This window comes from Dermacentor andersoni, chromosome 1, assembly GCF_023375885.2.
Source record: "Dermacentor andersoni chromosome 1, qqDerAnde1_hic_scaffold, whole genome shotgun sequence".
Classification (NCBI taxonomy): domain Eukaryota; kingdom Metazoa; phylum Arthropoda; class Arachnida; order Ixodida; family Ixodidae; genus Dermacentor; species Dermacentor andersoni.
The window spans coordinates 187,889,342-187,907,789 of NC_092814.1; the positions used below are offsets into that span (position 1 = coordinate 187,889,342).

Here is an 18,448-nt window from a genome sequence, read left to right on the forward strand (position 1 = left end):
ATATCTCCAAGCGCTGTATGTCGCTTCTTACAAAAACTTCTGAACAAACGCACAACCGCCTTTGTGCTTGCGACGACAAAGACGACCTCATCGAAGGCAGTCCTGATATCATTTATGTTCGTTCACCCGAGATTGATCTTTCGACGTTATCCGAAATAATGCAGTATGTGGTCACATGTAATAAACACGCTCTAAACAAGTCTCAACCTTCATTTCGATGTCGACTACATCCCGCGCCAGCGCATAATGAATGTGCTAAAGTCGGCAAGGACAAGGATGTCTGGACTACGACTTTGCTGAAAATCACCACTACGGTGCCCGCAAGCAGATATTCTATTTCACAAGGCTGCTTTTCATTGCCCAACGTCCGGACACCCGCCACTCTTGCCAACGACTGCAGCGATTACAAGACGATCGCTTTAGCCGCGGACAATTACGGGCGGGACTTACAGAAAAACATTTTGAGGTGGGCTGTTAAACCTCTCGTCATGCTTGTCGGTAAGCAAAGAGAAGTTTTGTGATCATAGGCCTAGATGCGATCTATACCACATTTACGAGGAAGTTGTCATTGATCGATGGCGTAGGGATTGTGCAACTATACCAGCTCATAAACGTTTTTTTTGTTCTGTTCTTCACGATTGTGGTAGCGTATATATATGCTGACTGAAAGAATAAAATCACTTGGTTGCTAGTGAGCGCTGTGATCTGTGAGCTCTTCGTCCCGTCGTTTAGCGTGGTTTTCTGCTCAAAAACAACGATTGAATTTCGACGTCTCGACCGGGATCCGGCCCACCAAGAGCTCAATTTATACATTTTCTCTGTAAGGGTGACGTATTTCTCTCTCTCTCTCTCTCTCTCTCTCTCTCTCTCTCTCTCTCTATATATATATATATATATATATATATATATATATATATATATATATATATATATATATATATATATATATATATATATATATATATATATATATATATATACATATATATCACTCCTATATATGGCTAGGTCTAGTAAACATAGTAAACATAACTACCCAAGTTAGCGGACAGTTTGGTAGAAATCGCCGCAGCACAATTGGTAGTGCAACGCACGCGTAATGCGCAGGTTGTGGGTTCGGTTCGCACCGGTGACACGTTATCTTTTCGTCCACTTTCACTTCCCCTTCTTTATTATCTTTTACATTTCAATTTCAACCATAGCTAATTTACCCGATGCTTTCATTGGCTTCATTGTCTGCTGGCTTTATACAGTCATGATTATACATGTATATATATAGGCCAGCGAGAGGGTCACAAGCCTCTCTCTAGGGTCCGTAGCCTCCTTTCTCGTCCAAAAGACCGCGTTCCTGTCGAAAAGGCGTAGAGCACTGTGTACAAGATTACCCGCACCGAACGTCCCGACGAGATCAAAAAGGTCCCGTAAAGAATTCGTCAACACAAGAATGACCTTCGCCATCTAAACAGAGAACGCAATGCTGTGGCAGAACACTGCGAGCTTTTTGATCACCAAGTTGGCCCCGACCGCGCTGTCGTCTTGGAGAGAGAAAGTCACCGGCGGCGGCTCTTTCTGGAATCCTGGCACATCCAGAAGATTCCGGGTATCATCAATCGTTCGTCGGGAACACTTCCCGCTGTTTACTCTCAAGGTCTACTAAAAGGGTCAGCGCGCCTGCCAAGGGCGGTCAAATTTCGATGCGTACTTAAATTTAGGTGCACATTAAAGAACCCCAGGTGGTCAAAATTAAGCCGGAGTCACCAACTAAGGCGCGCCTCATAATCAGATCGTGGTTTTGGCACGTAAAATCCCATAATGTAATTTAATTTTTCATCCTCCCCTGTCGTCGCACTAAAAAAAAAGAAAATTTCTGCTTTTTACAAGCCAGAAACACACTCTGATCACGATGCAATCGGTAATGAGGGATCCTAGATTAATTTTGATAACCATAGTTTCTTTAACGCGCACGTAAATCTAAGTACACGAGCCTCTTCGCATTTCGCCTCCCCACCCCTCCTTACGCGGCCGCCGCTGTGGGGGTCAAATCTGCAACCCCGAGCTCAGCAGTGCAATGCCACAACCACTACCGTGGTGGGTCCAACGAGCTTCAATACAACCGCGAACAAACGCATTGCACGTAACGCATTCTGGCTGGGACTTTTTTTTTTTTTTTTCAAAATTTTTATCACGCCGTAATTCGTATCAACCATGATCGCATCGAGAAACCAAACGTTAACGACCACCGCCACCGCTGGGATTCGAACACATGTGCCTACGGCATTGAGAGCGCTTGAGAGCTGGACACGGCAGTCTACCGCGCTGCTTTGGCGCTTGGGATTTGTGCGGGGCATTGCGCACCACAGACTCTAGAGTTGAGGCGTCTGTGCATTTATTTCGGACACGAGGCAATACTGTACCGAATGAGGACGACATTTTCTCCAATGCAGTGAACTTATACTTTAGAATATTAAAATTACCCGAAAGTTCTTTGTTCCACAAAGGAACGATTTAAAGATTGGCATAAAAGCAGGAACGCACGTTTAATTCTGATTCACCCCGACGCATATAAGGTTCACCACGCAGAATGGCGGCCAGCGACACGGCAGAGCGACTTTCAGCCTCCTCGCCGCGATTGTAGTGCCGGGCACGTGGACGCCTCATCATTCCTGGGGCCGCGCCCTGTCCGTTCGGGACAAAAGGCGTCTGCCGCGCGCAAGCGTGAGCGAGCGTAGCGTCGCGCTGTCGCACTCGGTCGCCAAGACGGCGCGCGTAGCAGGAGCCGCGCTGCCGCCAGCGTAGCGCACCGAGCCGCGTACTGTGTGTGTCGCTTCCGGCAAGCGCATTCATACTCCGTGTAAACAATCGGGGCTCCAGATAGAAACGAGTCACCGCTGAAAAAAGGAAGAAAGGGGACGTCGCGCCCGTGTCGCTGGCGGCAGCCTCGGTTCACGCCCGGCTGCGTCGCAAAGCTCCGGAGAAGTGAATGCAAGGGGCGCCACCGGACGGAAGCTGCGTGCGCCCAACAAAGAAATGCAGTGGCGGCCGCACTCGGGGAAAAAGGGCTCACCGGCATTGCCAAAGTGTGCTGCAACAGAGAGGCCGCGACCATCCCGCGGTTTGCAGCGCATGCGTGCACGTCCTCCGAGCGCTGTCGCACTCCTGACCGGAGGCAAGAATGTCAAAGTTGAATCGTGAGGCGAACATGCTCTGTTAGGTCTGGACGGGAAGGCGTATATCGTGGGCGAATATATACTGTAAAAACTGTGTACCCGCATCTCGCAACTGAACTCGGTGACACCGACTCGCAAAGGTGCTCGTTGCGGTATGAAGCTGAGGAAGAAGGCAGTCAGTGAAGTACATTTCAACTCTATTGTATACAAGTCAGGGATAAAATGAACAGTTGGCACGCTTTCGCTCGACGGGCTACAGTGGCAGTCGATACTTATGTTCCGAAACGGCCGATGCATTGCTATAATGAAAAGACGAAGGAAGATAAAACCGGTAATCTCTCACTTCCTTTAAATAAACAAATGGCCAAAGCAGTGTGAATAAATATAGCCAAGATACATCGCTCGCTAGAATAGTCTCTGCGCGAAACGACTGCTGAATCTCGCAAATGAGCGCCACAAAAGAATTTTCGTGGGCAGCCTGGCGTACCAGCATATGGTTATAAAAATTTGACATAACCTTTGGCGACAGAGCGTGCGCGTACTGCGCTGATCATTCTTCAAATAACGGTCAGATTCTTCAAATCAGACCAGGAATGTGAAGGACGAAGTTGCCCCATTTGTATTGACTTGAAAAGTACTTTAAACATATCTGGACCAGCAATTATGTGAACACATACATATTGTTGAATCCCAGAGATCACTGATAAATACATCGAATGAGTTATTTTTACACCGCTGCTTGTAAATGACTTGCCGGTTTCGTTCAGAAATTCGGGCCTTATACGGGAGAACGAAGATGGGTTTCACTGGTTGTTGTAACACGTGTGCTAGCGGCGCTATTTATTTGGAGCGGTGCGTGCTTTTGCAATCTCCCTGGACCATTTCCTTTTCCGGCACAAAGCGAGGCACGTTAAAATGCTTTTCTTGTCGCGAAAGCTGCAAGAAGGACGGAGGGCATAAAAAAAAAAAAAGTTCGCGAAGGATCCACTGAGAGAACGCTGTTTCCGGAACTGCCTCTCAGGCCGGACCTTTTTCCACCGCGTACGCGCACGGCAACTGAACCGGCATATCATTGCCGACGGTGTCGTCGACTGCCATACCCGGGAACAAACAAAGCGGCACGGGGTATTGAAACCCCGACCGAGGTAAGGCCGATTTGGGGCGCGCGGCCTTGCGGCGGCGACAGTGGAAGGCACTCACAGTTCATGCATACTCGATGAGAGCGCGAGGAGGGGCGGCGCACACCGGCTGGGACTCCGAGGCCGCGTTAAATAGGAAGCAGACAACGGCACGCCCAGTGCGCGACGAGCCGCGGTCTTCGTGTACTGGCAACAGTTCGACACTATAGGGAGTGCGCGTGCGTGCCAAGAACGACGCACACGGAACCGCAGTTGCGCTTGGCCGACAGTGCCCGAAAGATGCGCCAGGAAACGGTAATTTATCTTCGAATATTATGAAGGATACTATCAAAGCGTACGGACGGAAGTGAGCCACGACGGCGGGTTTTACGAATAGTTCGCTAAAGGGCCAGTGTTCCGCGGCGCAAGTTGACATTTCGCCACTTATCCGTCACCGCTTTTCTAGTGAATTAGACCGCGACGCCATTATTTCTGGCGTGCACTAAACGAGCGGCACGAACAGCACCACGCCTCCTCCCTCCGCTCTTCGCGAAGGGCCGCACGAGCCAGCCATTACTGTGGCCACCGCCGAACATAGCTAGATCAAATTATTGAAGATACACGGCAGATGGTGAGCAAAACGAGAACAAGGTGAAAGCAGGAGCCAACTTTTCGACAGGTGGACTTGTCCTCTTCAAGGCGACATGCCTTGAAGGCAGGAGGTGTGGTTCAAGAAGTCAGTGTCTAACCATGCTGGCCGTTATACCTAATAGCGGTGGCATGCAGCACTTGGATAACGGTGCAGCAGACTATACCCGCAGAGCGTGGTGCCATCCGTTGTATATAACATGGCATCTTACAGAGGTGATTGCAGTTTTACACGCTACAAAGTCAGGCGCATCTTCGACCCAAAGTCGTCGCTTGGCTACAAGGGCCATCACAAACTGGAAGGGATATATCGACCTATGTCGTCATGCCATCATAATATATTGAAACAGCATACGGCGTGGCTCGATATACCTTTGTTAGGGGAGGGAGAGGAAGGGTGGGGCCTGTAGAAAGGAGGGGGAGCGCAGAACAAACATAGGGGTATCTTGCTGGCGATAGCGATGACTGCAACGTTTGTAATTGTTTAATAGAGGTGAAAATTGCCGGAGAGCTATCGCGTGATAATGCACATAAGCTCAGCTTGACAAAGAGACATCATACTCTACTTCCGGAACGCTTTAATTGTTCCCAGGTCATTTTCCTTCAAGAATCGCACGCAAGCCACCATTCCTGGCAGCTAGAATAAACGCAACGTCAGAGCAAACGCTGCAGCGTTGTGTGATCAAATAGACGGCACATCTTTCGAAAGATGTGCTGTCTATTTGAACGCAGCCGCCACAACGACATATAGAAAAATATTTGAATCTGAGTACTCGCCTTGTTACATTTAGTTGCCACTCTTTTATGAAGCGTCTCTCCGCTTGCGATATTCCCTAGACAACTAGCTGTGCTTAAGTCACTATCTTGTCTTGATTAACAATGCCCAAGTAATGTGCGGAGTGACGACCGTTTAAGATGGGGGCAGAAAGGTGCCAATGTTATTTTCTTCGAAACCTTGACAACATAGCAGAAGCAAATCCTTCGGTACACTCTTCGTGAACCAAATAGTCCCCTTGTGCAGCAATACAACGCTTTCAGTGAACCTGCCACTTTCCGAATATTTACTGTATGTATGTATGTATGTATGTATGTATGTATGTATGTATGTATGTATGTATGTATGTATGTATGTATGTATGTATGTATGTATGTATGTATGTATGTATGTATGTATGTATGTATGTATGTATGTATGTATGTATGTATGTATGTATGTATGTATGTATGTATGTATGTATGTATGTATGTATGTATGTATGTATGTATGTATGTATGTATGTATGTATGTATGTATGTATGTATGTATGTATGTATGTATGTATGTATGTATGTATGTATGTATGTATGTATGTATGTATGTATGTATGTATGTATGTATGTATGTATGTATGTATGTATGTATGTATGTATGTATGTATGTATGTATGTATGTATGTATGTATGTATGTATGTATGTATGTATGTATGTATGTATGTATGTATGTATGTATGTATGTATGTATGTATGTATGTATGTATGTATGTATGTATGTATGTATGTATGTATGTATGTATGTATGTATGTATGTATGTATGTATGTATGTATGTATGTATGTATACACGCAGGATTATGTGAAGCAGGCTCAATCTCCTTCATCACGTCGAGTGTCAGCTTTTGGAACATTTTGGGATTCAACCCAAAAGTCATTTACTTCGAACAGCGTTAAATTAAATTATGGGGTTTTACGTGCCAAACCCACTTTCTGTTATGAGGCACGCCGTAGTGGAGGACTCCGGAAATTTCGACCACCTGGGGTTCTTTAACGTGCGCCTAAATCTAAGTACACGGGTCGAACGGCGTCATGCTATCTATTTCGAGAAGGGAATCGAAAACAACGACATTCAATTCGTCATTCGGAAAAGGGAAACGGAGTAGCGTAACTTGGTTTGGCTTCATCGCATCCCGAGCAGACCGTACATATCAGGAGGATCGGTTGCGGCTCCTCGGACCTCGCCCATTTCAACGAGCACCCCTCCCCCCCACCCCCCCCACCCCGGGGGGGGGGGGGGTATAAAAGCACAGACTACGAGTATGGACGCGAACCAGGCACCACCAGAATTTATAGTCGTTGCGGGCAGGTCGCATCGTTAGACCGGACGGGAAGCACCCTCAAGTCGCCGCGACGAGCGTGAGAGACCGCAGGTGTTATATGTCGCTCTCAGGTTCATTGCTGCTGGGTGCTCCGACTGTACACTTGTGGAATTACAGCCTCCCTATAGGCACTATGCTTCAGCCTCGTTACACCTGTAGTCCACTCGAAAATCAGAAGCACATATAGGAATGAAAAGTTCCCTCCTTGTGAGACAGCTAGCTGGTTCACATCTATTTCGAAGCCAAACGGTTAGAACGCTCCCTAGAGAGAGCGATAGTGCTAATTTATTAGAGGAAAGGCAGAGATGTCGGCCTGAGATAGTACGCTCCGTCGAGTTATAGAGCGTATTGCTATAGCTAAGCATGTTACAGAGTTCTGCCTGAGCGTCAAATGCTCCTTGAACCACATTCCTGGTTTAAAGGCGTACAGGCGCAGATAAAGAGGTTTGCAGATACGATTAATTTTGTCTGCAAAGACTTCATTATACCTATGGCCATAACAATATTCTATGCACGGAAAGCTCCATCAGCGAATACTATAGAACACGCTACAGGCTTCTAATTCCACCCAAGTGCCTATAACAATGTATTCGCCCCTTTATTGCGTTCTTCTCCGCATACCATATGGGCAATCCGTAAAAGGAACAAAAAAATATAGCAGAGAGAACGAGTCAATCTGTCCACTTCGTCAAGGCAGCAAAAGCTGCGGAAGAGGGATCCCTCGCTGTATACTGGACACGCACGCTGTCCGTCGCCGGGTCTTTGGGGACCGCAGCGTGCCGCTGTATACTATAGGCGCGAAGAAGCAGTGACACTGGAGCTGCGGCTGCAGTGGCCGAGCGCGTCGCCCACTTAGGCCGCCCTAAACCCAATTTGGGGCGCGCACAGCGGTGGCCGCGGCGCAACTCAGTTAGGAGCGCTCCGGCGGTGTTTCGCCTGTACCGACCGCGCCGCCGGATCGAATTATCGCGCCGGTTCGGCTTCCCGAGCGGCCAAACGGCCGCTCTAAACACGGCGGCCACAGCGCGGCACACTGCACACCTATAGCGGCGCGGCCGTGTTCGTTCAAGAGAGACGACGCGCTCTCCTGAATGGGCGATTATCGATCCCGCAGCCGCTTCCAGCTGTTCTGGGCGCACTTTCCCGGCGCCAGCGCCCTCGCGCTGAGCGTGTACGCGCACACACACGCGCCCCGTCCGGCCGCCAACTGTCGCCCGACGCACCGCGTCATGTATACACAGTGCGCGTACAGGCGCTGCAGCGGTTGCCCGCACGCGAACGAGTGCATGGCAGTCGATATGATCTTCACCGCTATGGGCCCACGCATATAGAGCACACGACGATCGCGAGCTGCGACTCGCTCTTGCCTCCGTGCGGTGGCTTAGATGTATTTGGTCGATTGGATGGCCCCAGCCGGGCTCGCGGCTAGATGCGCTCACCTTTTCGCCCACCCCGTGTATAAGCCAGTTTTATTGTCCCTTTTCCTCTTTTCCTATTCGAACGTTGCTCTTTCGTGCTGAATACAAACAATACTGCGTAGGAGGCGATGAGAAAAAAGCGTAATAAACGCCGGTAACGGCGCGTTGTGCACGTCACTGCCGGCTGTCCCACAGCCTGTCAAGACTGTCAACGCCACGCCTGTCCCATTTATTTACGCATCCACCCCCCAACCGCCTCATCCTTTTATTCCTCTTTCACTCCACGTGACCCAGACTGTACCGCGTCTGGTCACGTGCCTTCGCAATCGACAGCGCCTTGCCAAGGGGCTTATATACTTGGTCGTCGCTCGCTTTCCCGAGATCGCCTACCTCCTCCTTGTCCCGGGCTGCATATCAAGCTCTCGGTGCATTGTCTGCGCTGCACCGTCACGCGGTTGGCTCTTGTTTGATTCGCAGTCTGCACGAAGCTAACAAAAGGCGATCAGGTGATCGTCGTTAGCAACGCTAAAGTCCGCTTTCTTATACAGTCTAGCGTACTTCGTGTAGTTCACGTAGCTCTCTTCGCGAGACAGATTGTGACTCGTCAAAACTGCTAACCAGGCTGACGACTGTCGCGACATTAATTAAAATTAAATTATGGGGTTTTTCGTGCCAAACCAATTTTTGATTATGAGGCACGCCGTAGTGGAGGACTCCGGAAATTTCGACCACCTGGGGTTCTTTAACGTGCACCTAAATCTAAGCACCACGGGTGTTTTCGCATTTCGCCCCCATCGAAATGCGGGCGCCGTGGCCCAGATACGATCCCGCGACGTCGTGCTCAGCAGCCCAACACCATAGCCACTGAGCAACCATGGCGGGTCGACTGTCGCAACATGCTATTCAATATGAAAGGCGAATGATGAGGTCAGATAGTCGCATGAGTATAAGACAAACACGCAACTAATCACCAACCGGCATCTACATACTTCAGAGTTATTTCGAATGACTAGCTTGTGGTCATCACATCTAGATCAATATCGTAAAACAGCTTTTTCCCTCGGCTGAAATTGCCCATTGTAACAATTACCCGCTTTAGGCTTACCGTAGGTGGGCTGCAATGCGAACCAATGAACAAGGGCCTAAATAATTGAAAGCACTTGGAGTGCGCGCTGTCGTGGACGCCGATAATAAAAATCACTGCTACTCTGGCGCCGAATTAGCAAAGCTGTTATTTAGAACTACTCTCTTTCGTCGATAATAGTCCCTCCACTATCATGTTTGACCACAGTTTGTTGTTTTTACCATAGTGTCGAACCGAAATATTTGCGGGTTCGGTTCAGGTTCAGCTCCGGAGCGAAAATAATGTCGGTTTGTATCGGTTCAGAGCATCCTGAACCGGTTCTTTCGGGTTCAAACTGGTTCGAAGAAAAAAAAAACACATTCGCATGTCTCCGGCTGAAAAACGCGCAATGGTAGAGAGAAAAGCAGTTCCCTTGGTTATACTGTGTAAAACCGTTTTCTTTTGCACTGGCATTAACCTGAAATCGTTATTGCAAATATGATGCACGATATACATTTCTATCTCGGGGTCGGAATTTGTTCAATTAGTGAGCTTTGTGGTGCCCTGTGTGGGCTATCCAGTGGTTTAACCCGATACCAGTCTCTCAAATTTTCTCCTTCATTGGATTCTTGAAGTCGCCCGCGCACATTATCAATACTGCGCAAAACTATTATTTATTCTGCTGTTAACTAGCCATGTATTACGCCTTCATTTTACTTTTATAAGGCACCCAGTTATAAGAGAACATGTAATATCATAGTAAAACGGGCTGCTGATCTTGTGCGTAGATAGCTGAAAACCGAACACCAAAATAGTTCGAACAGAAAATAACGCCGAGAATAAGAAGAAGAAAATAAACTTTATTAAAAAGAATGGCCCCACAGTTTTGGTTGTAGGGGCCTCAGGTGGCGGCTCGAAGTCCTTGGACTCGGCGGCATCTTCGGCTTGCCGGACGGCCCAGAGCTGGTCTTCCAGCTCGGGACTTTCGAGAGCCGCCTCCTCGCGGAGAAGCTCCCCGGCGGCCCCCGTAGCCGGGGCGGTGTCGGGAGGGACCGAGCTCGAGGCTTCCCGTACGTTGGTATAACGGCCGCGGTTATGGACGCGTCGCGAACGGCGGCGGTTTCGGTACCGTTGTTGCCGGCACAGAGCATGTGTCGCAGCGTTGCTCTGTGTGCGCACGCTTTACACGCATCGCAATTTGCAATTGCACGCTTTACACGCAATCCTGTGTAACGGTGGTGTAAGACGGCCGGGCTAGCGTAGGTGTGTGTTTGCAGTAAGCGTAGATTTTTATTTTTTGTTGGCATTTGAGGGTGACGCTATATAAAGGAACAGTGGGCTCGCAAAACTGGGGTAGAAAACTTGGCATTACTTTTGTGGAAGTATAGGAAGCATGATTTTTCTCTGCTGATGGTGACTCTTGCACGATGCGCCCAGCCCGAAATATGAGAGCCTCGCGTGCTCTTGCTTTTTGATCCGAGCGGCTGGGTGCGGAAATGTCAACCACCTGTCGTCGGCGTATTCCCGTGTTGACACACCAGCCGGTAAGGGGAGCTTCAAAAGTCTATGAATAATAATGTTCCATAGTAGAGGACTTATTATGATGAGCCCTCGGCACTTCCAATTGAAGCTGGAGTTTATGTCTTGCTGGCGCTAGAGCAGTAAACGACAGTTCGGTGTTTGAGGAAATATTTTCCTAACTGATGGTTAATGTTCTTAGAGAAGATATGATATTTGAAAAACTGTAATACTGCGGGATGCGAAACGCTGTGCAGAAGGGTTTTCGATTTCTCCAATGGTGAAAGGCATATCGTTAGTCGGATTGTAGTAAGCCATTAATTACAGGAGCCGAGTGCAATAATCATCGTCAGTGGATCTACAGAAATGTGTGCGGTTAACAACTTAGCGAGGTGTAAAACACTTGTTATGAAACTAACACCCGGAAGTGGAACGATGGGAGTTGCTCCGTGGCGTGCTGTCTACCAAATGAGATTTGGAATGGAAGGCGGAATATATTTCACTGTCCTAACGATGTGCGAAGCCACTTGGAGGCCGATGTTCTAACAAGATCAATGTGAACTTTATAAGTGGCAAAAGCGTAGTAGTGAGCAGATTTGTGAAAGTAGCCGAGCTGGGGTTTTGTTATTTTTCAAAAACGCCTACGCTTTGGAGATGCGTTTACGTTCCGTCGCCAAATCTGGTGTCCACCAGGAATGGCTTCCACCCGCCTGGTCGCAGAACAACTTGTTGTAACTGAGTTTTACGCAAGCGTTTGAATAAAATTAATATAGAATTTCGTGAAAAGCTTTAGAGCTTCTTTTCAATGAAGGGGAGTTTATCGAACCTATTGGGAAACAATTATAATTACACAGCTATTCCATAATTCTTTGTTTTCCGAATTTTGTAAGGCATTTTAGTTGAGGCTTGTTTTGACTGAAAAGAGAGACTTGAATATACTGCATCAAGACGGCAAGTTTGGCCAGTTGGTTGGGATTCATAGTAAGGTTCGTTAAAGCGCAACACAATACAAAGACAAAAGAAGGTATAAAACAACGACACGGCGCTGAATGTTTTGACAGTAATAGTTTTGGAATCGCTAATGAACCAGTCGTAGACATACGAGGCGATAGCAAGAGATGCTAACATGCTATCCATATAGCTGAGGGCAACGTGCGATTGAAATGTATGTTGGGATGTAAGGTTGTTGAGTACTACGAGATCATTGGCAGATGCGAATTATGAAGACTATGCTCCACACGTATATCCGTCAATTGGGCCCCCAAAGTTAGAGTGTCGCATTAAAGTCGCCGGCTATGTTTACAAAAGAGCGCATGATGTGAATGACGCAAACTTTAATTTCGTCGTGCAGTGGTTCGAGTGGAGCATGAGGCGGTGAATAAACTGCGATGACGGCAAATCTAAAACCAGGAGTCGCGCACTTCGCCGCTACTACGCATCCTGAGGTGCGAAATGTAAATATGTCGTAGCCATTAACGGGTGCTAATAGGTGCCGACAATGCGTACTGTTGAGTCACCCAATGAGATCGGACTGGCTAGCAACATGACTGTTACAGAGGTAACACTCCGTGCGCTGCGACGAATTGACACAACAGTCGTCGACTACTCTCGCCAGCGCAGCGACCTGCACAGTTGTCGAATTTCAGCAAAAATTACCCTGGGCTGAACCTATGTTCAAACCGGTTCGGAACGGTTCCTCCAAAAAGTTCTTGCTAGGGTTTGGATCCAAGATGGCGGATAACACATCGGTTTGCTTCGGTTCCAGTTTTTCGGTTCAATTCCGGTTCGGTTCGACACCCCTGTTTTTACGAATCCATCTAGTATACCAACTGTTTTGTGAATACAGGCCCTGGTTTTCATTATTTCCCCTAGAACACTCTTTATCATTGATGTATGTTTCACACTGAACTTCCTTCGTGATATACGTACACAAAGTACGTTCAAGTCCTCGCTTATCTTATTGGTACAAGGAGACAAATGAAGCGTTTGTTAAGTGCAACGACACTTCAATTACAATGCGGAAAACAAACTTGTGCTTTTTGGGGGAAATTTGGTTTCTTCTGAGATAGAAAAAGAGAAAAACGACAGACGCTCGCACGGCCTGAACGGGAAGCTTTCCCTGCAGCATTTACTTCCGGCTTTCTGCGAAGATACTAAGCAGGCACCGAGTGAATGATGCGCCTGCTGCCAAAGAACTGCTACAGAAAGACTTGTGTGCTACACATCTGTGGGGATGAAAAATGCCCTTGTAACGCGCGGTGCTTCAGAAAAGCCATTACGGAGCCTCGATCTTGGCACACTCAGCCAGCAGCGTCTCTTCATGCAACATACGCAACATTTAAAGTCCGTTTCCGCAGACAGTCGTCGTGCACGAACGCAATGCAGCGTCACTTACAGCGACTTCTGCTTACAAAGAAGAAAACCTCTTCAATTGTCCGAGCTGTTTTCAGCAAATTATTTCGTCAAGATGGCTCGTACAAGTCGAAACACGGCACGCGGTGAAACGACCGCGCCATTGAAGTATGCTTTCTGATCTGCGCCATCGCCTCTTCAAATCGACTGGGCAGCGCCATTTCTGCCTAACATATACGGGCCCGTATTCACAAAAAGTACTTACGCTAGAACTGTTCGTAAGAGCAAAGTCAAGTCAATAGTGATGACGGGCATTTTATTATCGAAGGCTTCGGGCCAATGGGAAACGGCACTTGCGAACGAACAGTTTTGTGAATACGCCTTAAGCTTCGTGCGGCGCATCTGGGCTCGTATTCACAAAAACTTCTTACCCTCAAATTTTTCGAAAGAGAAGAAAGTAGCCACTCTTGATGCTGGACATATCATTAGCGAAGGCCAAAGGAAAAAAGCGCCCACGATCTTAAAGCTTTATGAATTTGGCCCTTGGCGACGAGTTATATCTCGTCGCCAAGGGCCAAATCGTCGCCAAATCTAGAATATTTTAGACGATCATCAAAAACTCCGGCATATTGAGTTAATCAATGAGCGTGCGTACACCTAAAGCGACATATCGTTGCTCATGCTTAGCTTTGTCTTGAGCAATCTTAAAAATCCATCGCATTCACATATCCATGGACGGCTGCTCTTTTCCAAGTGAGCGATACGTGCTCGATACAAACGGTGATTCGGGAGGAGGCGGAGGAAAGAAGGGGAGAAAGCAGGGATGTTAAGCAGAAAAAAATCGCAGTTTCGCCCCAAGAAGGCGAAGCATCGACTCCGATATCGGATTAATAGACATCTATACGAAGTAAAGACTGTAGTCTTAACGACCGCATAAACTTGTAAACATTCGCTTACTAACTGAATTAACAAATGCGTTGTCACGCGCGGACAGGCAAACATGAACACATGTCACTCGATGACCATGGAATCTCGCTGTCGAAACGCTGCAGCAGCGAGCGAATTGACTCTGTGCACTTTGCCTACATCGTAGATCGCTTTGAATATGAGGCCCGCGCGACCGCGCCATTCGCCGCAGCCGCGGGAGTAAAACGCCCCCCCCCCCCCCCCCCGTCCCTTCCCCTCCCCCTAGTGCCTTGTGCTCGACGGAATACGGTACGCTTTATGCCCGCCTTCCTCCCTTGTGCGCGCGAGATTCAGCCGCGATCGTCGGATGACCCTCGCAAGTTTCACTCGCACATAGAGTATACGGCGCGCGGCGACGATGTTATTGTGCTTCGACTTCATAATACGGAACACCAGGGCGACGGCGACGATGACGACAGAAATGCGCCTGGGGTGTCCATATAATTGCTGTTGTAATATCTGGTTGGCTACCCTATGCGGAGGGATGAGAAAAGGGGGAATAGAAAGATGAGAGAGAGAGAGAGAGAAAGAGGAAAGACACGGCGAATTCGCGCACGCGCACGGAAAGCACCACTCAAAGCATCAAAAATTGTAATAGGTGCATTGTGTTGATGGCAGTTTACCCGGCGTGCGATTTTCAATAATAACTTTTGAAACGGCGCAAAAGGGAAGAGCCGTGTCTTTCGTTCCTTTTGCGTTGTTTGAAAAATGAACGTTAAGCAGCTCGCCCGATTGCCCACCTTGTTAGACATCTTTCAATACGAAACGGTAGCTGACATTCATGACCAGGAGAGGGACAACCTTCGCTAAAACACAGCTGATTCGTCAAAAGGAAATATTTACGTCCGAAGGATAGGTTTCCTGAAAGTTCATTGCAACAATGTCACGCTGGCGAGTACATCTTTTAATATCGTTTGAAGACGACGGAACGGACGAGTTCAGACCGCAGAGAGAGTTAACAAGTACAGCTATCATGCATGCACGCAGAACATGAATGAAATAACTATGTAATAGTAAATCACTGTTTATGACAAATCCGGATTCGTCCTTCTTAGCTCACTTGCTGGCTAAGTAAGACTAGTTAATAAGGACGCGCTGACCGGCGGGTTGATAAGGGGAGAAACAAGAAATGTCCAGTCCGCATCAAGCTCTACTCTGTGGTAATACACTAAGGTATCTACTTGGGCCTGTTGGTACGCCATAAGTATACAGTGTTACACATAAAGGACATGAACACAAGAAAGAACGATGGGACACACAAGACGATGGGACACACAAGGTACCTTTTGTGTCCCATCGTTCTTTCTTGTGTCCGTGTCCTTTATGAGCAACACTGCACATACATCTGGTAATAGTTAATTCCGAACCGAGGCCTTCCACTACGCGTAGGCTTTCTGTAGCTACCAAAACCAGGTGACATCTAATCTTGCATGACGGTTGCTCTGCTATCCTTAGCAATGCAATTTTTTCGGGCACTGTGAAGTCGAATTAGTTCGTTGTGTCGTAATGTACAGAGAAGATGTCATTCCTGATTTATTTGCTCGTAAAAAGAGACAGAGAGATAAAAAAGAAAAGACCACTGAAATAGAGAAAACGCGAAATTAAGAAACCCACTATAATGCAACGCCAGGACACTGACGTGAGCCAATCGCTGTCGCAATATTTATTGCGCTATGCTAGCATTCAAGCGACAGAGCCACACGTACACAGACATGCGCGAGCGCGATCGCACAAAGTGATAAAAAGAAACAAAACACCGAGCGCACAACGACGACGATGCCATTCATTGTTCTGTCTTTCCTGTTTCCTGATAATTTTTGTTTTACGGCAGGTGGCTGTTCACAATCGGTACTTGCGTAGGGTGTTTACATACGGGTTGCGACTTTGCCTCCCCTGTCGTTTGCTCACTCGTATTCTATCGCATGATCATGCCGCCGGCGAATAGCGAAAATCATCTCAAGCGACGCTAGCTGCTTCGACGAACCCCAGGAAACAAGCCATGATTTCCCAACGGCAATGTCATCGCCGAAACGTGGGTAGTATCAACTCGGCGTCCACGCGTGCGCTCCCCGTGAATTTCGCCGCACCGACGCCGAAAGCACTTAATGAAAAGAGGGACCTCCGCCTCGATCGCCGTCTTCGGTATACCGTGCCCCGTCCCGCAGAAAGCAAAGCTCGTTAGCATCTGCCGCCGCTTCCGAAATCGGCCGACTGGAAAGAACTCGAACGTGACAGTCAGCCGGCAACTTGTAGAAGGTGCTGTGCTTTATCCGCGTCTGCGGCTACATGAGAAAAAGAATCTGTAACGCTCCGTGGACGTCACTGAATTAGACGAGCGCCGTCTTTTCATCAGCGCTTTTTGCCTCCCGGCGGTGTCCTTTAGAAGGGAGATCACGCGCTCTTGAGCACTATAAACAAATCTTGTCTGTACGCATGTCGTCCGCCTTTCGTTCTGATGTGATTGTATTCTCGCCAATATTGCCGCCGCATGTTCGGCTCGTTATCATTAGTTCTTCAAACTAACCACACACACATAACGGGTGCAATACAATACTCACAACACCGCGAGACGCGCCGAACGTGTTCGCGCACAATGTTTGGCGAAGTTGTGGCGTTCGCTTTGAACTAAAAGCGAAGGCTACAACCTGGCCGGCACCGTGTCACAGGGTCAACTGTGTTGAAGAAGCAGCCACTCACTCGAGTCGAGCTCGTTGATCTCCTTGGCGCGGACAGGGGAGGCGGCGAAGCCCAGGGAGAGCCAAGCGCAGAGCGCACGCCACAGGGCGCCGGAACACAACATCGCCTGGAGACGACGCTGCAACACCGAGCAGCACTACTTCCCGCCTTTCACACGCTCATTGCCACCACCACTCACTTAGTGCAGCGACGCTGCATCACCGCTTTCTGCCGTCCGAGCGTCGCGGCGGTGGGACTCGAGTCTGGCTCACGCCGAGCTGCGCATCCGCCGATACTCGGTGGAGGAGACACACTGGGCTGGACCGACGCCGCCGACGCTCTGGCGGCTCTGACTCATTGCGCTTCGCCCCGCGGCTGCTGCGCGCTCCGCTCTAGCGGCTCGAGCGGCGTCGTCTGCAGCACCCAGCGCCACGCTCCCGCCAGGGGGCGGCGCCGCGGAAAAAGTCCCTTAGGTGCGCGCAGGTCGACAGCTACCTCGCTGGTCGTTTCAGCGGTGGTCGTGTCGGTAGCAGCAGGCCGTATCCGTATCATCCGAAGCACGAGCGCGACTTGAGCGGGATGCGCTCTGCGAAGGAATAAAACAACCGGGCCAGCATTAGAAGAGAGATATAGATAGATAGAGAGAGATAAAGAGAGAGAGAGTTCTTACGCTATAATTATCCTTCTATCGTTCCAGCCAATCGTGCTGTTGGACATATCAACAAATGTGGCCGGCCAGTAGACCACAGCATTTACGAAGCAAAAAGTTGATAGGCTCGGCCCTATGTGCGAATCTACAGAGATTTTCGTTCGTGTTAACAGCCTTTCACTGATCTACCTAAGCAGGCAGAATTAAAGAAGTAGGCAGAAAGAAAAAATATTGGAGAAATAGAGCATCACTTCATCCAGGCATAATCTGCCTTAATTATGCATAGTCAGAGCTATGTGTATTAGCGACATGTGAACGTTCACTCACAGTGTGCGTTACCAGAACTGCCACTATCTGTACAGCCACGGCATGAAAAAGAAAACAGAAAAGAACCTTGCACTCAGCGAGGAGCAAAACACACTAAAAAAAGGGTAATGAAAGTTCACATAAGATAGAGAGGCGAAAGAAACGAGAAAGGCAAGGAGGTTAATGGGAACAGAAAATATGGTTTTCTACCCTGCATCGGGGTACAGGGAGGGTGAAGTGTAAGGATAAGAAGAAAGTATATATATGTATATCTGGAGAGAGAGAGAGAGAGCACAATGACATGATCACAGCCGGTTGCTATTGTTACGTGGGACCTCCACAAATGTTACGTGAGAAGACGCAGACGCGACGCTATATAAAGAACAGGCTGATGATGATGATGATGATGACGATGATGATGATGACGATGATGAT

The 18,448-nt window shown here is 48.4% G+C and overlaps 1 protein-coding gene across 2 annotated transcripts in view; it reads right to left on the reverse strand.

The window, feature by feature from the left end:
• LOC126547364 (uncharacterized) overlaps nt 1–17,470 on the reverse strand; it is a 178,410-nt gene extending 160,940 nt beyond the window's left edge. For both annotated transcript variants that reach the window (XM_055062891.2, XM_050195340.3), the window contains exon 1: nt 17,080–17,470. In XM_055062891.2, coding sequence (XP_054918866.1) covers nt 17,080–17,182 — 103 coding nt within the window. In that variant the 5' untranslated portion in view covers nt 17,183–17,470. The remainder of the gene's footprint in view (nt 1–17,079) is intronic.
• Between the last annotated feature and the right edge of the window lie 978 nt (nt 17,471–18,448).